Source organism: Phyllostomus discolor, chromosome 12 (assembly GCF_004126475.2).
Source record: "Phyllostomus discolor isolate MPI-MPIP mPhyDis1 chromosome 12, mPhyDis1.pri.v3, whole genome shotgun sequence".
NCBI lineage: Eukaryota > Metazoa > Chordata > Mammalia > Chiroptera > Phyllostomidae > Phyllostomus > Phyllostomus discolor.
The window spans coordinates 20,429,704-20,444,812 of record NC_040914.2 but is presented as its reverse complement, the minus strand read 5'-3'; the positions used below and the strand labels follow the sequence as shown (position 1 = coordinate 20,444,812).

General features: G+C 51.0%; 1 protein-coding gene across 1 annotated transcript; it reads left to right on the top strand.

Annotated features, from left to right (window-relative positions):
- The first annotated feature begins 6,028 nt into the window (after positions 1 to 6,028).
- LOC114510564 (orphan sodium- and chloride-dependent neurotransmitter transporter NTT5-like) lies at positions 6,029 to 14,253 on the top strand. Its single transcript, XM_036012530.1, has 10 exons — positions 6,029 to 6,209; positions 6,392 to 6,518; positions 6,689 to 6,864; positions 7,086 to 7,196; positions 7,590 to 7,831; positions 8,543 to 8,729; positions 9,474 to 9,675; positions 9,873 to 9,978; positions 13,377 to 13,539; positions 13,749 to 14,253. Exons 1-10 carry the CDS (start codon positions 6,039 to 6,041, stop codon positions 13,962 to 13,964), a joined length of 1,701 nt encoding a protein of 566 aa, XP_035868423.1. The 5' UTR covers positions 6,029 to 6,038; the 3' UTR covers positions 13,965 to 14,253.
- The last annotated feature ends 856 nt before the right edge of the window (positions 14,254 to 15,109 follow it).

Below are 15,109 nucleotides of genomic sequence, written 5' to 3'. Positions count from 1 at the left end.
GACACACACACACACACACCAGTACCTGAGGGGTTATGGGACTTGTGGACACCAAAGACACGCTGGGCAGTCCGTCCAAGGTCTTCATGGTTCAGGCCGAGGGGACCCACAGGGACTCCTGATCTACTACTGGTAGCCACTTCCTCTGGGCACCAGGACCCCAGGCTGGCCCTGGACAGCAGCCGACCTCACAGACACTCTGACCTCACTGCCTGCTAAGCTCTGTCATCTCTGCATCTGTCTCTGTCGCCTCTTCCCGCTCCTGAGTCTCTTGTCCTCCCCCCTGTGGGCCTCTGTTCCCTCCTCTCTGAGTCTTTATCTCCTCTCTGAGTCTCTGTCCCTGCCGCGCCCCCCCCCCCCACCCCGGGATTCTGTCTCCCCCAACCTCAGGGTCTCTATCCTCTCCCTCTCTGGGTCTCTGGATGCTTCTCTCTGCAAGCCTGTCCTCCTTTCTCTGTGGATTACTGACCCCCAACCCCACACCCCTGCCTCTGTCATTGCTCCTTTCTCAGAGTCTGCATCCTGTTTTTGGCAAGAGTGCAGGCCAGGTGCTCCCCTGGGCAGGGGCAGGGGCTGGGCACCTGGGGGAAGTGAAAGTTCTGCAGGCCCCCAGTGGGAAGGTCCCCGGGAGTGTGAGGAGCAGCAGGGCAGTGCCAAAACACCCGGGGCGGAAGCTGAGCCTCGGGCATTACTTCCTGCCTCCGAGGTGGGGCCCCTAGGGGAGCTGGCTCCGAGGAGCCAGGACTGAGCCTGGGACTGGGGCGCTTAGATCCTGGTTTGCCGTCCCTGATGGTCTGTAGGCCTGAGCTGTATGCCCGGCAGCCTCTGAGGTCTCCGCCGGCTCCCCACTCCCGTCAAGTGGCGAATCCCGACGTGGGTCAGGGATGTTCCCGCCATCCTGACGTCCGCCTGAGCCCTGGAAAACCAGCCACTCTTAGCGATCTCTCTTCTGAGGGATCTCCTCTGCTGTCCTTTAAAAAATTTTTTTGATTGATTTTAGAGAGGGGAGTGAGAGAAACAGTGATGTGCTGTTCCACTTATTTATATGTTCATTGGTTGATTCTTTTCTTTGTAAAGATTTATTTATATTTTAGAGAGAGGAGATGGGAGGGAGAAAGAGAGGAAGAGAAACATCAAACTGTGTGAGAAACATCGAATTGGCAACCTTTGCAGGTGGGCACTCAAGTCACTGAGTCACACCTTTTTTTTCCCCCCATTGGTTGATTCTTGCCTGTGCCCTGACCGGGAATCGAACTAGCAACTTCATTGTATCGGGATGATGCTCTAACCAACTGAGCTACTAGGCCAGGGCTATATATTTTTTAAATTTTTTAAAATATTTCATTTGTTTATTTTCAGAGAGAGAAGGGAGGGAGAAAGAGAAGGACAGAAACATCCATTGGTTGCCTCTTGTTCACTCCCAAATGGGAACCCAGCCTGCAACCCAGGCTCATGCCCTGATGGGGAATCGAACTGCCAACCTTTTGGTCCTCGGGCCACCTTTCAATCCACTGAGCCACACCAGCCAGGGCTGGTATCCTTTCTTTTTTATTTTTAAAGGCTCAAAATGAAAGTTGTTTTCTTATTGTCCTAAAAAAATCAACTCATATGAATACTATTCTGATTTTTGACTCTGGTCTTCCCTTCCCCAGCTTTCCTGAGGAGTTCACATATCTGATTATATCATCTAAAGTGGACAAGATGATGATTTGATAACCATATGCATTGTGGAATGATTACCAAACTCAAGATAATGAACAGATTCATCATTTCATATAGTTAACTCTGTGTGTGTGTGTGTGTGTGTGTGTGGTGAGAACACCAAAGGTCTGCTTTTAGCAGCTTTGCAGTGAATGACACTGCATGAACAACGGTAGGCGCTGTGCTGTACATCAGGTCCTCGGGGCTGCTGCTTCTTAGAACTGCAAGTCTGTACCATTCAGCCTGCGTCACCCCATTTCCAGCCCCTGGCAAGCACCATTCTACTGTTACTAAATATATAAAATAAATATATAATAACACAAATATATATACAATAAAAATATATATGTTTTATATTTCACATATAAATAATATTTTGTCTTTGGCTCATTTCACCTAGCATAATGCCCTCCAGTTTCATCCACGTCGTGGCAAATGGAAGGATTTTTTTTTTCTGGCTGAGAAATACTCCACTATGAGAGAAAGAGAGAGAGAGAGGGAGCGGGCGGGAGAGAGACAGAGAGAGTGTGTTTGTGAGTGCACGTGCGTGTGTGCGTGTGTGCGTGTGCGCGAGAGTGTGCGTGTGTGTGTTGAAGGAGGGGCGGGAGATGGGCCTGTGGTCCAAAGAGTGAAGTGAGAGAAGCACGGGTGCATGCGTGAGCCAGGGACCCGTAGGGGTGCCCATGCAAGGAGGGAGCCTGGGAGGCAGGGGGTTGTAAAGGGCAGAGGGCAGAATGGGCTGCTGGGTCACGTGGGAGGCACGGGAGAGGAGCGCATGCGCAGGGGAACTGCAAGAAAGGCGGTGGGTGCTGCAGAGCGAGGAACGTCCAGCGCGCCAGCCTCACGAGGCTCACAGTGGCCTGAGAGGGTCGCTGGGCTGCTCAGTTGCTTCTTCACCCTCGTTTTCACCTAACTGACGGGACTGAAGAGGCCGGACCTCGAGGCTAGGGTGAGGATGACTTGGCCCTAGCTGTCCGCAAACGGTGGCCATAGGTCGAGGCGGGGGAGGGGGGGCAGTGTGTGAGGCCAGGCTCACTCCAAGGGGTGACAGGTTACTGGACTGGAGCCTCCTGGCCGCCTCGGCCTCTCTGGACCCGAGGGATCTAGAGGCCCGAGAGGCGCATCCTTTTCTCTCCTCTGGAGACCAAGCAGTAGGCCCCAGCCCCTTTGCTCACCGAATGTGACCTTGAGCCTACGCCAAGCCCCGGCCTTCACGAGCCTTGACCATCAGCCCCTCTCCATTGGGAAACCCACTGGTTTACCCATCAGCCCCTGTCCATCAGGAAACCCACTGGTTTACGTTCCCAGACAGCAGACCCCGGGACCAACCGCTACACGCCTGTTGGGGACAAACGGTTATTTTCTGCGCCTTGAGGAGCCTGGATAGCAGCTCTGGCCTTTCCTCCTTGGAGGGTCTAGTTCTAAGGAAGGAGGGAAATGGGCATTTCTGGGAGACGCGAGCACTCCCCAGTCAGCGTGGGCCCAGGCGAGCAATTGCTGGGAGGGAGGATGCTGGGCCCCGCACCGTTGGGCGGTTACCAGGAGCTCTCCGGCCTGGGAAGCAGAGTCAGCCGGAAACCACGGGGCCCTGTAGGGGCCCCAAGTGACCGGCCGGCAGAGTCTCAGTTTGCCAAAACTCAGTTCTCTTACTGAAGGGTAAGATGACCAATTTACAAAGACAAAACAAACAAACAAGAAACAAAAACAAACAAAACCGCCTAAAACTTGTTTTAAGGGATACACTTTTTATTTTTATTTTTAAGATTTTATGTATTTATTTTTACACAGAGGGGAAGGGAGAGAGAAAGAGAGGGGGAGGGAGGAACATGAATGTGTGGTTGCCTCTCCAGTGCACCCCACTGGGGGCCTGGCCCATAACCCAGGCATGTGCCCTGACTGGTGACCCTTTGGTTCTCAGGCTGGCACTTAATCCACTGAGCCACACTAGCCAGGGCAGGAATACACTTTTGAAAAAAGATTTTATTTATTTATTTTTAGAGAGGAGAAGGGAGGGAGAAAGAGAGGGAGAGAAACATCAATGTGTGGTTGCCTCTCACACGCTCCCTACTGGGGACCTGACCCACAACCCAGGCATGTGCCGTGACTGGGAATTGAACGGGTGACTGTTTGGTTCTCAGGCCAGCAGTCAATCCACTGAGCCACACCAGCCAGGGCTACATGAATTAATTTTACAATGTTGAACCAATCTTTCGTACTTGGGATAAATCCCACTTGATTATACATTCTTTTTAAAATTCTTTTATATAATTCTTTTTATGCTCTTGTTCAGTAGTTTTCTGTAATGTTTTTGTCTGTGTTTGGTATCAGGGTGCTACTGATCTTGACTGAGTTGAATGAGTTAGGAAGCGTCCCCTCTGCTTCTGTCCTGAGAGATTGTAGAGACTGAGTATAATTTCTTCCCTAAGTATTTGTTAGAATTCATTAGTAAACCTGTCACATTCTGTTTTTATTAATTTCTTTTCTTTTTCAGTCCGCTCTCTGCCCGTTCACTGATAAGGCATTTGGGGAGCCAAACAGAGGTCAGAGTAGCAGAGGCACAGCAAACAGAGAGGAAGTATGAGGTAGGACACCATCCTCTTGCTGGGGAGAGGACAGCTGGGGGGAGGGGGAGAGAGACAATAACTAGATGAACAATCGATAGTTAATCACATCTGGAGGTGAGCAATTCTGTGAGGGAAAATAAAAGTGGTTAGGATGGAGAAAGTAGTGGATAGGTAGGCTGCGATTTTACTGTATTTTAACAATTTTATTTATTTATTTTTAGAGAGAGGGGAAAGGAGGGAGGAAGAGAGAGAGAAACATCGATGTGTGAGAGAGATACATCAATCATTTGCCTCTTGCACGCCCCCAACAGGGGACCTGGCATGCAACCCAGGCACATGCCCTGACTGGGAATTGAACCAGCCACCTTTTAGTTCGAAGGCCAGCACTCAATCCACTGAGCCACACTAGCCAGGGCAGGGAGGCTGTGATTTTTAGATAGATGGGCAGGGAAGGCATCGCCGGTGAGGTGGTAACTGAGCAGAGACCTGGATGTTTTATAGACGAGGAAGCTCAGAGAGAGAAAACTACTTCCCTGCAGCCACAAGGCAGATTTGATATGAAATGAGTTTCTTTGGTTCAAAAGCCCACTAAAAATGGCCTCTCCCTCTGTGGGGTGCACCCCTCGGTGTTTGCAGAAACTCACTGCGTACGATTCCTGACTGTTGTTAGCTTGCCTTTCTCTACTATGATCCTTTGCACCAAAGCATTTCTAAGAAGTGAAAGTTACGTAAGAGTATTTTTTGGGTGCTTTGAACTGTCGGGGTGTTAGGGACAGAAATGAATAATTTGCTTTAAGGAGCTGTGGGGGGTTATTTTGCAGCTCAGTCCGCCCTTGACTCTAACATCTAAAATGTCGTTTCTGGTGTCCTTAAGGTCTGCTCGGCAAAGCAGGCTCTCCATCGGGTTTTCTGGAGCTCCCACACAGGGCCAGCCGTCAGAACCTTCACTGTCAAAAGCCTCATCTACTGACTCAGCCCTTTCAGTGCCTTTCCTAGGAAGCCAAATTTGGGAAGACCAGGGCCTAGGGCCTCCGGTGGCCTCGGCTTCGGATGCCGAGCCTTTGGAAGTCCGAATTGCCAAGGCTAAGGCCTGGGAGACTCAGGCTTATGAGGCACAGAAGAAGGCCACCCAACCCAAGCAAACCTCTGTATTGAGGCTGGAATCTGCCCAACCCCTGAAACAGAAACCCTTAATTAAGAGGATGGAGGTGCCAGAGAAGAAGAAGAAGGAGGAGGAGAAGAAGAAGAGTAGTGAGGTCCCCTACACCCGGCCACTCTGGTCTAACAAGGTTGAGTACATCCTGGCCCAGGTGGGCTACTCCGTGAGGTCAATCAATCTTTGGCGGTTTCCCTACATGTGGCTTCACCACGGAGGTTGTAAGTCTGGGGACCAGGAGTTGTGGGTCCACAAGGGGCTAGCAAGACAGAAGCCTAGCCAGGGTTCAAACACCACAGTCTCCGGGACCTGTAGAGGCTAGAGACTTGGCACTCGGAGCAGGAGAGGAGGCGGGGCCTAAACACTGAGGATCCCGAGAGGGATGGAGGTGCAGGGTATCTGGACATGAGGATAAGGGGCTAGAAGTGTGTATCAGGGCTGGAGGTGGAAAGGACACATCTGGGCCTTCCAGGAACTGGGGCCATGGGGCTGGATACCTGGGACTCTGAGGGATGTGCAAATAGTTGAGTCTCGATGCCTGTGGTTCTAAGGGACGTCACAGGTGGGGATGTGTTTTTCTGGACTCTCGAAGAAGTCCCAGATGGTTCCCTCCTTCAATGCCCTGCCCAGGGAGTTTTTTCATCATCTACATCTTCTTGCTGTTCTTGATTGGGACTCCACTCCTCTTCCTGGAGATGGCCGTCGGGCAGAGGATGCAACAGGGCAGCACTGGTGCATGGAAGATCGTCGGCCCCTGGGTTGGTGGCGTGGGGTACACCAGCTTCATGGTGAGGAGCCTTGGGCTGCCCAAGCCTACCCTTCACCCCCACCCCCGCCCCCATCCTGGAACAGGTCCCCTGATTTCACCTGCATGGGTCAAGTCCCTTCAGTTCCCCAGTCCTCTGCCAAATTCCCTCGTCTTTCCTGTCCCCATCCCTCCTCCCCAGCCACCGCCTCCCTGGCCCCACAGGTGTGCCTCATTGCCAGCTTGTACTTGAATGTGTTGAACACCTGGATCCTCTACTACCTGGCGCAGGCCTTCAAGTATTCCATTCCATGGGAGCAGTGTCCTCTACTGAAGAACTCCAGTGGCTTTGGTGAGGAGGGGAAGGGGATTCGGAAGAGGAGTAAGGAGTGAGGAGGGGTCAAGAAGAGGCAGAGAGTAGAAGGAAGAAGAAACGAGATGGAAGGGATGTGGGGGAAGCGCTAACGTAGAGGGGAGGGGCCACCCTGCCCAGCAAGCACATCCAGAGCCTGATACCCTCAGATCCCGAATGTCAGCGGACGACGCCCGCTGTGTACTTCTGGTTCCGGACAACCTTGAAGACCTCAGACAGCATTGAGGATGGTGGGCCACCAGACTTAAATATGACCTTGCCCTTCCTGCTGGCTTGGTGTCTTGTTGGTGCTTTCATGATTAATGGGCTCAAGTCCGTTGGGAAGGTGAGCCACCGTTGGTGAATTCCTTAACAGTCTCAGGTACTTTCAGCCGTCGCCTAAGTGATCACTTCTTGATCTACTACTGTCTCACTCCCTCTGGCCCCTGAACCCTGCTGAAAGCTGTCGTCTAACTCCTCATTTCTGACTCAGAACTTTCCACCACTGGTGACCCTGGGTGGACCCCAGTGGCACATGGTCGCTGACATGCCCGACTCTCAACTCAGGTCATGTATGTGTTGGTGCCACTGCCCTATGTAATCGCGCTCTGCTTCCTCATCCGGGGAACGCTGCTGGAGGGAGCGGAGTTCGGCCTTGAACATCTGAAGGTTTTGAAGGTAAGGTGTATCTTCCTTACTCTTCTATCAGGCCTTAGAGGATACCTACTGTCTATTCTTTAAAAAAAAAAAAAAAAGATTTTATTTATTCATTTTTAGCGAGAGAGGAAGGAAGAGTGGAAGAGAGTGAAACATCAGTTTGTGGTTGCCTCTTGAGCACCCCCTACTGGGGACCTAGCCCACCACCCAGGCACGTGCCCTGACTGGGAATTGAACCGGTGACCCTTTGATTCACAGGCTGGCGCTCAGTCCACTGAGCCACACCAGCCAGGATCCTGTTGTTTATTCTTAGGTGGCCTTCCCCCATTACCTTCTTCTGTGTCTCCTCCCTTATTTTGTTAAGGTTCTCCTCTTCTTTGACCTCTGTCCTCATTCTTGCCTTCTTTCTTTTAGATATCGGCTCTGTACGACGTGGCGGTGTGGTGCTTTGCGGGGGTCCAAGTCTTATTTAGCTTGGGTCTTGGCTCCAGCCCCATTGTCTCTCTAGCCTCGCACATGAACCCGTCCAACAACTGTCTCCACGATGCCTTCTTCGTGATGCTGTTCAACCTGGGCTCCACATTGCTTGCCACACCTTCCATCTTCTGCCTCCTGGGCTTCTGGGCCACAATCACCACATACCGCTGCAGCGAAAAGTAAGGCCAGCCCCTCAGTGGTGGGTCTCGGCCCCAGGGAACTACAAAAAGCCTGAGAAGCAGGTTCTCTCTGGTAGCACAACTCCGTGGGAGGATCATACACGCATCATCTAAGTGTGCAGTGCTCCCTGATCCTCTGTGTGCAAAGCTTACAAGGTTGGCTTTTAGCTACTAGTCTAAGGAGGGAGGAAGGACAAAGGTCGGGGGACGAATAAGAGACTGTATCACTAGCCCTGGCTGGTGTGGCTCAGTGGATTGAATGCCAGCCTGCGAACCAAAGTGTTGCCAGTTTGATTCCCAGTCAGGGTACATACTTGGGTTGTGCGCTGGGTCCCCAGTAGGGGGCGTGTGAGAGGCAACTGCATATTAATGTTTCTCTCCCTCTGTCCCTCCCTTCCTCTCTCTAAAAAAGAATAAGTAAGTAAGTAAATAAATAAATAGACTTCATTACTAGAGCAGGGACTCCCAGAGTCCCAAGAAGATGAAAGGAAAACCTTCCCCTGGAGTCCCCCATGGTTATAAATTCCCCAGGTTCACACAGATTCATGATGCTGAAGGTGGGTGCCTTTTTGGTTTCATCCCAGGCTCTACCTCATGCAGATCAGTAATGCCAGGCTAGTGATGTCCTTTCTTATATGGAAGATGAGGGAAAAGGAGGCAGTGTCCTAAGAAGACGAATGGTTCTAAGTGACTCAACTCTTTTTGCTGCAGGAACGCAGAAATGCTTTCTAGTCTGGTAACCCTGGGGAAACTGCCTCCTGAGGCCCAGCCCCCTGAAAACCTGGGGCACAACCCAGGCCTTGTCTTCTTCGCCTGGCTCAGCAGCCTGCCTCCGCCCATCAGCAGCCTGGTCCTCAGCCACATTGTTGAGTGTGACTTAGAGAAGCAATTTTTGAAGGTCAGTAAAAATAGGTAAGCTGGGCTGAGAGTTCCTCAATGACTTCTGAAAAAAAAAAAAGATTTTATGTATTTATTTTTAGAGAGAGAGGAAGGGAGGGAGAAAGAAAGGGGGAGAAATAGCAATGTGTGGTTGCCTCTTGCACACCCCCTACCAGGCACCTGGCTCGTAACCCAGGCATGTACCCTGACTGGGAATCTTTGGTTCCCAGGCTAGCGCTCAATCCACTGAGCCACACCAGACAGGGCCTCAATGCCTTCTATAAAACAGAAATTTCATCTTTTATTGTTAGTACCAGGAAGGAAAAAAAGACTCCCAGAAGCACCAAGATAACCTGTAGCCTTGGTAATGCAAAGAACTGTAGCCTGCAGCCCTGGCTGGTGTGGCTCAGGGGACTGAGTGCTGGCCTAAGAACCAAAGGGTCGCTGGTTCCATTCCTAGTCAGGGCACATGCCTGGGTTACAGAGGGGTCCCCAGTAGGGGGTTTGGGAGAAGCAACCACACATTGTTGTTTCTCTCTCTTTCTCCCTTCCCCTCTCTAAAAATAAGTAAATAAAATCTTAAAAAGAAAAAAGAACTGTAGCAGAATTCCTTCTGTGGATAATGCTAGGTGGTTTGGCTTTCCATGTCAGCGGGTCAGCTTGGCATTTCCCAGGGAAGGCAGAATGTATCTTTGTCTGTACTGTTGTTGTTCAGTTCAAGGACACTTTAACTTCCGCCTCCCCCCCCCCCCACCTTTAACAGGTGAAGGAGGGCTCAAACTTTGCCTTCCTGGCTGTTATTGAAGCCCTGACATTCGCTCCTGGCTCTGTCTTCTGGACCATCCTCCACTTACTGATGTTGCTGGCCTTTGGGCTGAACATCATGCTGGGGACCCTGCAGAGCATTGTCACTCAGCTCCAGGACAGCTTTTCCCCCTTCAGGAGGCATCCGAAGTTGTGCACAGGTACTCCGGCCTGTGGCCCTACTCCCTCCAATGACCCTGGCTTCTCTGAGACGCTCACCCAGGCCTGGTTATAACCTCTGCTTAGTTACCCTCTTCCACTAGCTGGATCTCTGACCTTGACCCAGATGCATTGTCTCCCGCAGTGGTGGTCTTGGTGCTCATGTTGCTGTGTAGCCTCTTCTTCATTCGGCCTCCAGGCATCTACTATGTCATACTGCTGAGTGAATACTGGATGATCCTCCCCATAGTTATCATCGTCATATTTGAAAATGTGGCTGTGGCCTGGGCCTACGGAGCCAGGAGGTGCTTGCTTGGGTCTGCAGGGAAGGCTGACGCCTTTCTTTCTTTCCCTCCCTCCCTCCCTCCCTCCCTCCCTCCCTCCCTCCCTCCCTTCCTTCCTTCCTTCCTTCCTTCCTCTCTCTCTCTCTTTCTATTTTATTCATTTACTTTTAGAGAGAGGGAAAGGGAGGGAGAAAGAGAGGGAGAGAAACATCAGTGTGCAAGGGATACATTGATCAGTTGACTCTCACACACCCCCTACTGGGGACCTGGCCCACAGCCCAGGCATGTGCCTTGACTGGGAATCGAACTGGTGGCTTTTTGGTTCTCAGACTGATGCTCAATCCACTGAGCCACACTAGCCAGGGCTGACTGCTTTCTTTTTTGCCTTTATTCTCACTCAACTAGACTGACAACAGGGACCCTTAACTTCGGGGCTTTCTGAGAAACCTTTGAATTCATTCGTTTCTTTAACATATGTATTGAGTGCTTAATACGTGCCAGGCACTCCTTCAGTCAGTGGGGATAGAGGATCTAGTAAAACAAGCACACCTGTCATCAGGGAGTGTGCCTTTAACAGTGGAGCTAGACAGTCACCAAATGAACAAATAAAAATGTTAGGTGGTCATAACTGAGAGGAGAAAGTCGAAGGTAAGATACAACAATCAAGCAGGGGAGTACATGTGGGTGTTAATTTGACATGACCACTGGCCTGCAGTGACCACAGAATGCTGCAGATGGCTCATCGAAACATGAGAAAAACATACACAGAGACAACCAGTTCCTGTGGGGAAATAGGGATGGAATGGCCACTCTCTCTAGTGGGAAGCACCTTGGTCACCCTCCCTAGGGGAGAACGCCCCATTCTCCTGCCCGGGCAGGCTTTTATTGGGTTCCTTCACACAGGAATTCAGGTAAAGCTCATTAGTCATTGCCAGGCAGTAAGGCTCAAACAATAGATAAAAAGGAAGTCTGAGGGCCTATTTTGAGTAAGGGTCAGATAGCTAAAGAGCTGTAAAACTTTGAGGAACAAACGTACTTCTTGCTTGGACCCTTATCATTTCACTGAGAGCGTTCTAAACAAAACAGGTTTCACAGGATTTTACATATTTTTTCTTAGGCCTGATCACCAGGGGAACCCACCCTTTCCAGCACAGGGCTGCACTACCCTCTGTCATTTTTTCAGGCTTAGGTGGAGCAAGGGAAGTAAGGCAGCCAAGAGATTAGGAGATTTCTCGCAGACAATAAGGACTCAGGCTATGTCAAAGCAGAGGGGCGGGTGTCCATCACCCCCTTTTGCTGTAGCCCTGAAGTCCTTCCTTGGGGGCTTCCCATGTGATCGTGCCTGTCTTAGGTCATTTCCCCCTTGGGGAACCTTACCCATCATTGGCTAACCAACCAAGCATTGGGGGCCAGTTATGGATGAAGTAAAAGGAGCAGAAGCGGCGCTCCTGCCAGGGAGACAAGCTTTTGTCTCCTTGCTGGCTTGTGGTCCAAGGTTATTCCCTCAGCCTTAGCCTTGGCGGGGGTTACAGCTTCTGATACCAGGCAGGGCGGTTCCCAACATTAATTGAGATAGGGTGGCAGGGAAGGCCTCTCAGAAAAGGTGACATGTGAACAGACTCCTGAGTGAAGCGAAGGAAGGAGCCATAACAAGATTCCGAGTGGGTGTGTTCCAAGCAGAGGGAAGAGTAAGTGCCAAGGGCAGGGAAGTGCCATGCCTGGAGGTTTAGAGGAACAAGGAGATCAGAGAGGTTGGAACAGAGTGTTGGCAGAGGAGACCAGTGAGGTAACGCGACATCATGCAGGGCCTTCTGAGCCGTGGTAGGGCTTAGCTTTGTATGCAGAATGCTGGAGGAGGCACGAGAGGGTTTTAAATAGGGGAGTGACATAATCTGATTTATTTTGAAAAGATACAATTACTGTGTGGAACACATAGGCTAGGAGAAGTCAAAAGTGAAGCCATGGAAACAATAGGGAGCTATTGTAATATTTTAAAATGGAGCTGACAACGGTGGAGGCTAGGGTGCTAGAGGGGGGGATGGAGAGATGTGGTCTAATTCTGCAAGGGAGAGCAACTAGGGCAGAAGGAACAGGAGAATCAGGGTCTGGGAACCAGCCGATGTAACTGTGGAATGAGAGAGGGGAGAATCCAAGTCACATCCAAGGGACTCCAGAGCCCAGCGTTTTATATATAATTCAAGGGCAGATAGTTGAGGAGGCAGCATTTTCGGGTGACCGAGGCTCTCAGAGCCAGTTCACTCGTTAAGTCACTGCGCAAATGTCCCTTGAGACTTGCTGTGTCAGGAAAGCCTTGTGGGACCAGAGTACGAATGAGTTAGAATGAACCCCTCCTGTCGAAGAGCAGAATCCAAAGAGGAAGACATCTGTAAGCAGACAGTTGCCGCACAAGGTGGTAAGTCCGGAGTAGAGGTAGCCAGCGGCCTGCTAGGGCACCTGGAAACTCAGAGAGCGTGTCCTAGAGGAGAGGGCAACTGAGCAGAGTCTGGACACACGATAGGAAAACCGAGAGCAGTAGTCTAGGCCAAAAGACCCGCTCATATCCTTCCTAAGTTTGAGAGCACACACTGAAGGAGACTAGAAACATAGGGCAGGAAGAAACTAAGAAAAGTTCCAGCCCTGGCTGGCGTAGCTCAGTGGACTGAGCGGGGGCTGGGAACCAAAGTGTCCCAGGTTCGATTCCCAGCCAGGGTACATTCCTGGGTTGCAGGCCATAACTCCCAGCAACCGAACATTGATATCTCTCTCTCTCTCTCTCTCTCTCTCTCCCCCTCCCTCCCTTCCCTCCCTAAAAATAAATAAATAAAATCTTTAAAAAAAAAACAGAAAAGAAAAGTTCCTCAGGGTCAAGTGTTAATGAACTTTTTGGGGGGTCTGTGTTGTTCACGATGAACACCCAGCACCTAGAAGAGTTCCTGGCACAGCACACTCTCGAGTTTATGGAATGAATGAAAGGGACTTGGCCTTTGCCCTGAGGGCACTGGGTACCCATGAAAGGCTTTGGAGCAGTAGAGGAATGTTTGAAAAAAATTATCTTTTTAAAGGGAGGGGAAAGGAAGGAGAAAGAGAAGCAAAGAAGCATCAGTGTGTGGTTGCCTCTCACATGGCCCCTACTGGGGACCTGGCCTGCAACCCAGGCATGTGCCCTAACTGGGAATCGAACTGGCAACCCTTTGGTTCACAGGTGGGTACTCAATCCACTGAGCCACACCAGCCAGGGCAGAATGTTTGACTTTTTGCGGGGGAGTTGTTGAGAGAAGATAAGAGCAGATGAGGCTTGAGCAGAGGCAGGGGTTTGGAAGTGAGGTAGAATATTGGAAAGATGCTCACTAAGGTCGGGCTGGCCTTGACCCCCCAGTGAAGGGTGTGGACCTCCCACATTCTCCTGGCCCTTGCTCCAGGTTCCTTGCAGATTTGGCGAATCTGTGGGGCTGCTCCATCCACCCCATCTTTCACTGGCTGTGGTTCGCTGTGTGTCCAATTGTGCTGCTGGTGCTGCTTGTGACCTGTCTGATCCTTCTGCCTCTGAACAGCATGAGCTATTTGGCCTGGGACTCGAGCACTGTGAGCCTCCCCGTCCAGACCCCAGACCTTACCGGGGAGTGGGGCCAAGCTTTCAGTCCACTCCTGCCTAGAGACCCTGTCCTCTCATTCTCTGTTCCCCGAAGGCTCACCAGTTCTCCGCTCTGGTTCCCCTGCCACTCTTCCCCTTCCACAATCTTTCCTCTTCTGGAAGCTTTGATGTTCTAAACCTCTTTCCCATCTCTCCACAGTCAAAAGAGGTGTCTCGGCAATACCCGATGTGGTTGCTGTTCGCAATGATGTCCCTTTTCCTCGCTGTCATCCTCCCCATCCCCATGCGCTTAGTGTACTGCCTCACCCATGGCATTCCCTTCAAGCCCACGAGCTTGGATGGGCCCGTCAAAGAGGTCCAAAAGGAGCCAATCCTGCAGGATGATAACCAAACCGCTGATCCACCGGCCGTGTGACTTCCTAGCCTCCTTCATGTCACCCGACGTCACGCCTCCCTCAAAACAGGCGACCCAGTATCAACTAGTGGCTGCTGATGTCCTTGGGCCCAGAACCCCCTTTTATTCCCAAGGGTAGGGGCATTATTTGGGGGGGGCTCTTGGGGTGATTGCAGCCCCAGTTCAAGACCCCTCTGGTTGCCACCGTCATTTTCCCTACCCCCTTCCTCAGTGTGTGCACATGCCACTCACACACACAGTGGGTGACGCCAACCAAACCTGACCAGTGTGGAGCCGGAGGAGTAACGCTGTTGGCCAATAAATCAGTCCACTTTCCAAGCCCTGAGTGTGAGCCGATCAGTTTTTCTTTTATGTAAATGTCTCAGAGTTTCCATGAATGTCGAACTCTCAGGAGTCTTCCATTTAAAAAAAAATACATTTTTAAAGATTTTATTTTTAGACAGAGGGGAAGGGAGGAAGAGAGGGCAAGAAACATCAATGTGTGGCTACCTCTTGAGCACCCCCTACTGGAGACCTGGCCCACAGCCAGGCATGGGCCCTGACTGGGAATCGAACTGGCAACCCTTTGGTTCACAGGCTGGTTCTCAATCCACAGGGTCACACCAGCCAGGGCAGGAGTCTTCCATTCATTTGAGAGCTAAACATCAAGCCCCGAGTTCCTGCCCTTGCCTCACAGTGGCAAATTCAGATGCTAGATTATTAGACTTGCTTTATCCAGGGATTGGCTTTTAGCCGGGAAAAACCCAGGACACGGTGGCTTCAACAAAGATGGAAAAGATATTTGTGTGCTTGCCAATGGGACATGGTTCCCCCATCATGGGTCTAAAATTATTGTTAAGAGTTTCCAAGACTGTTGTGGGCTGAGTGATCCACACAGACTCAGTTTGGGAACTACCCTATTGTATTGTTGAGCCCATCACGGTTCCACACCTACTTGGTAAGAGACATCCCGTTACCACAGGGCTAAAATCAAATGGATTTGCCTAGTGGGTGAATTGAATGGGTCTTAAGGAACTGGTGGAAGCAGTGAGTTAACAACTGAGCTGAAGTACTCCCTAAAAGGAAAGAGTCAGTCAGTCAGTGACTGGGGTGAGGGCTGTGCGTAGAGGTGGTTGGAATTTTCAGAGATCCAGGGAATAGGCTTC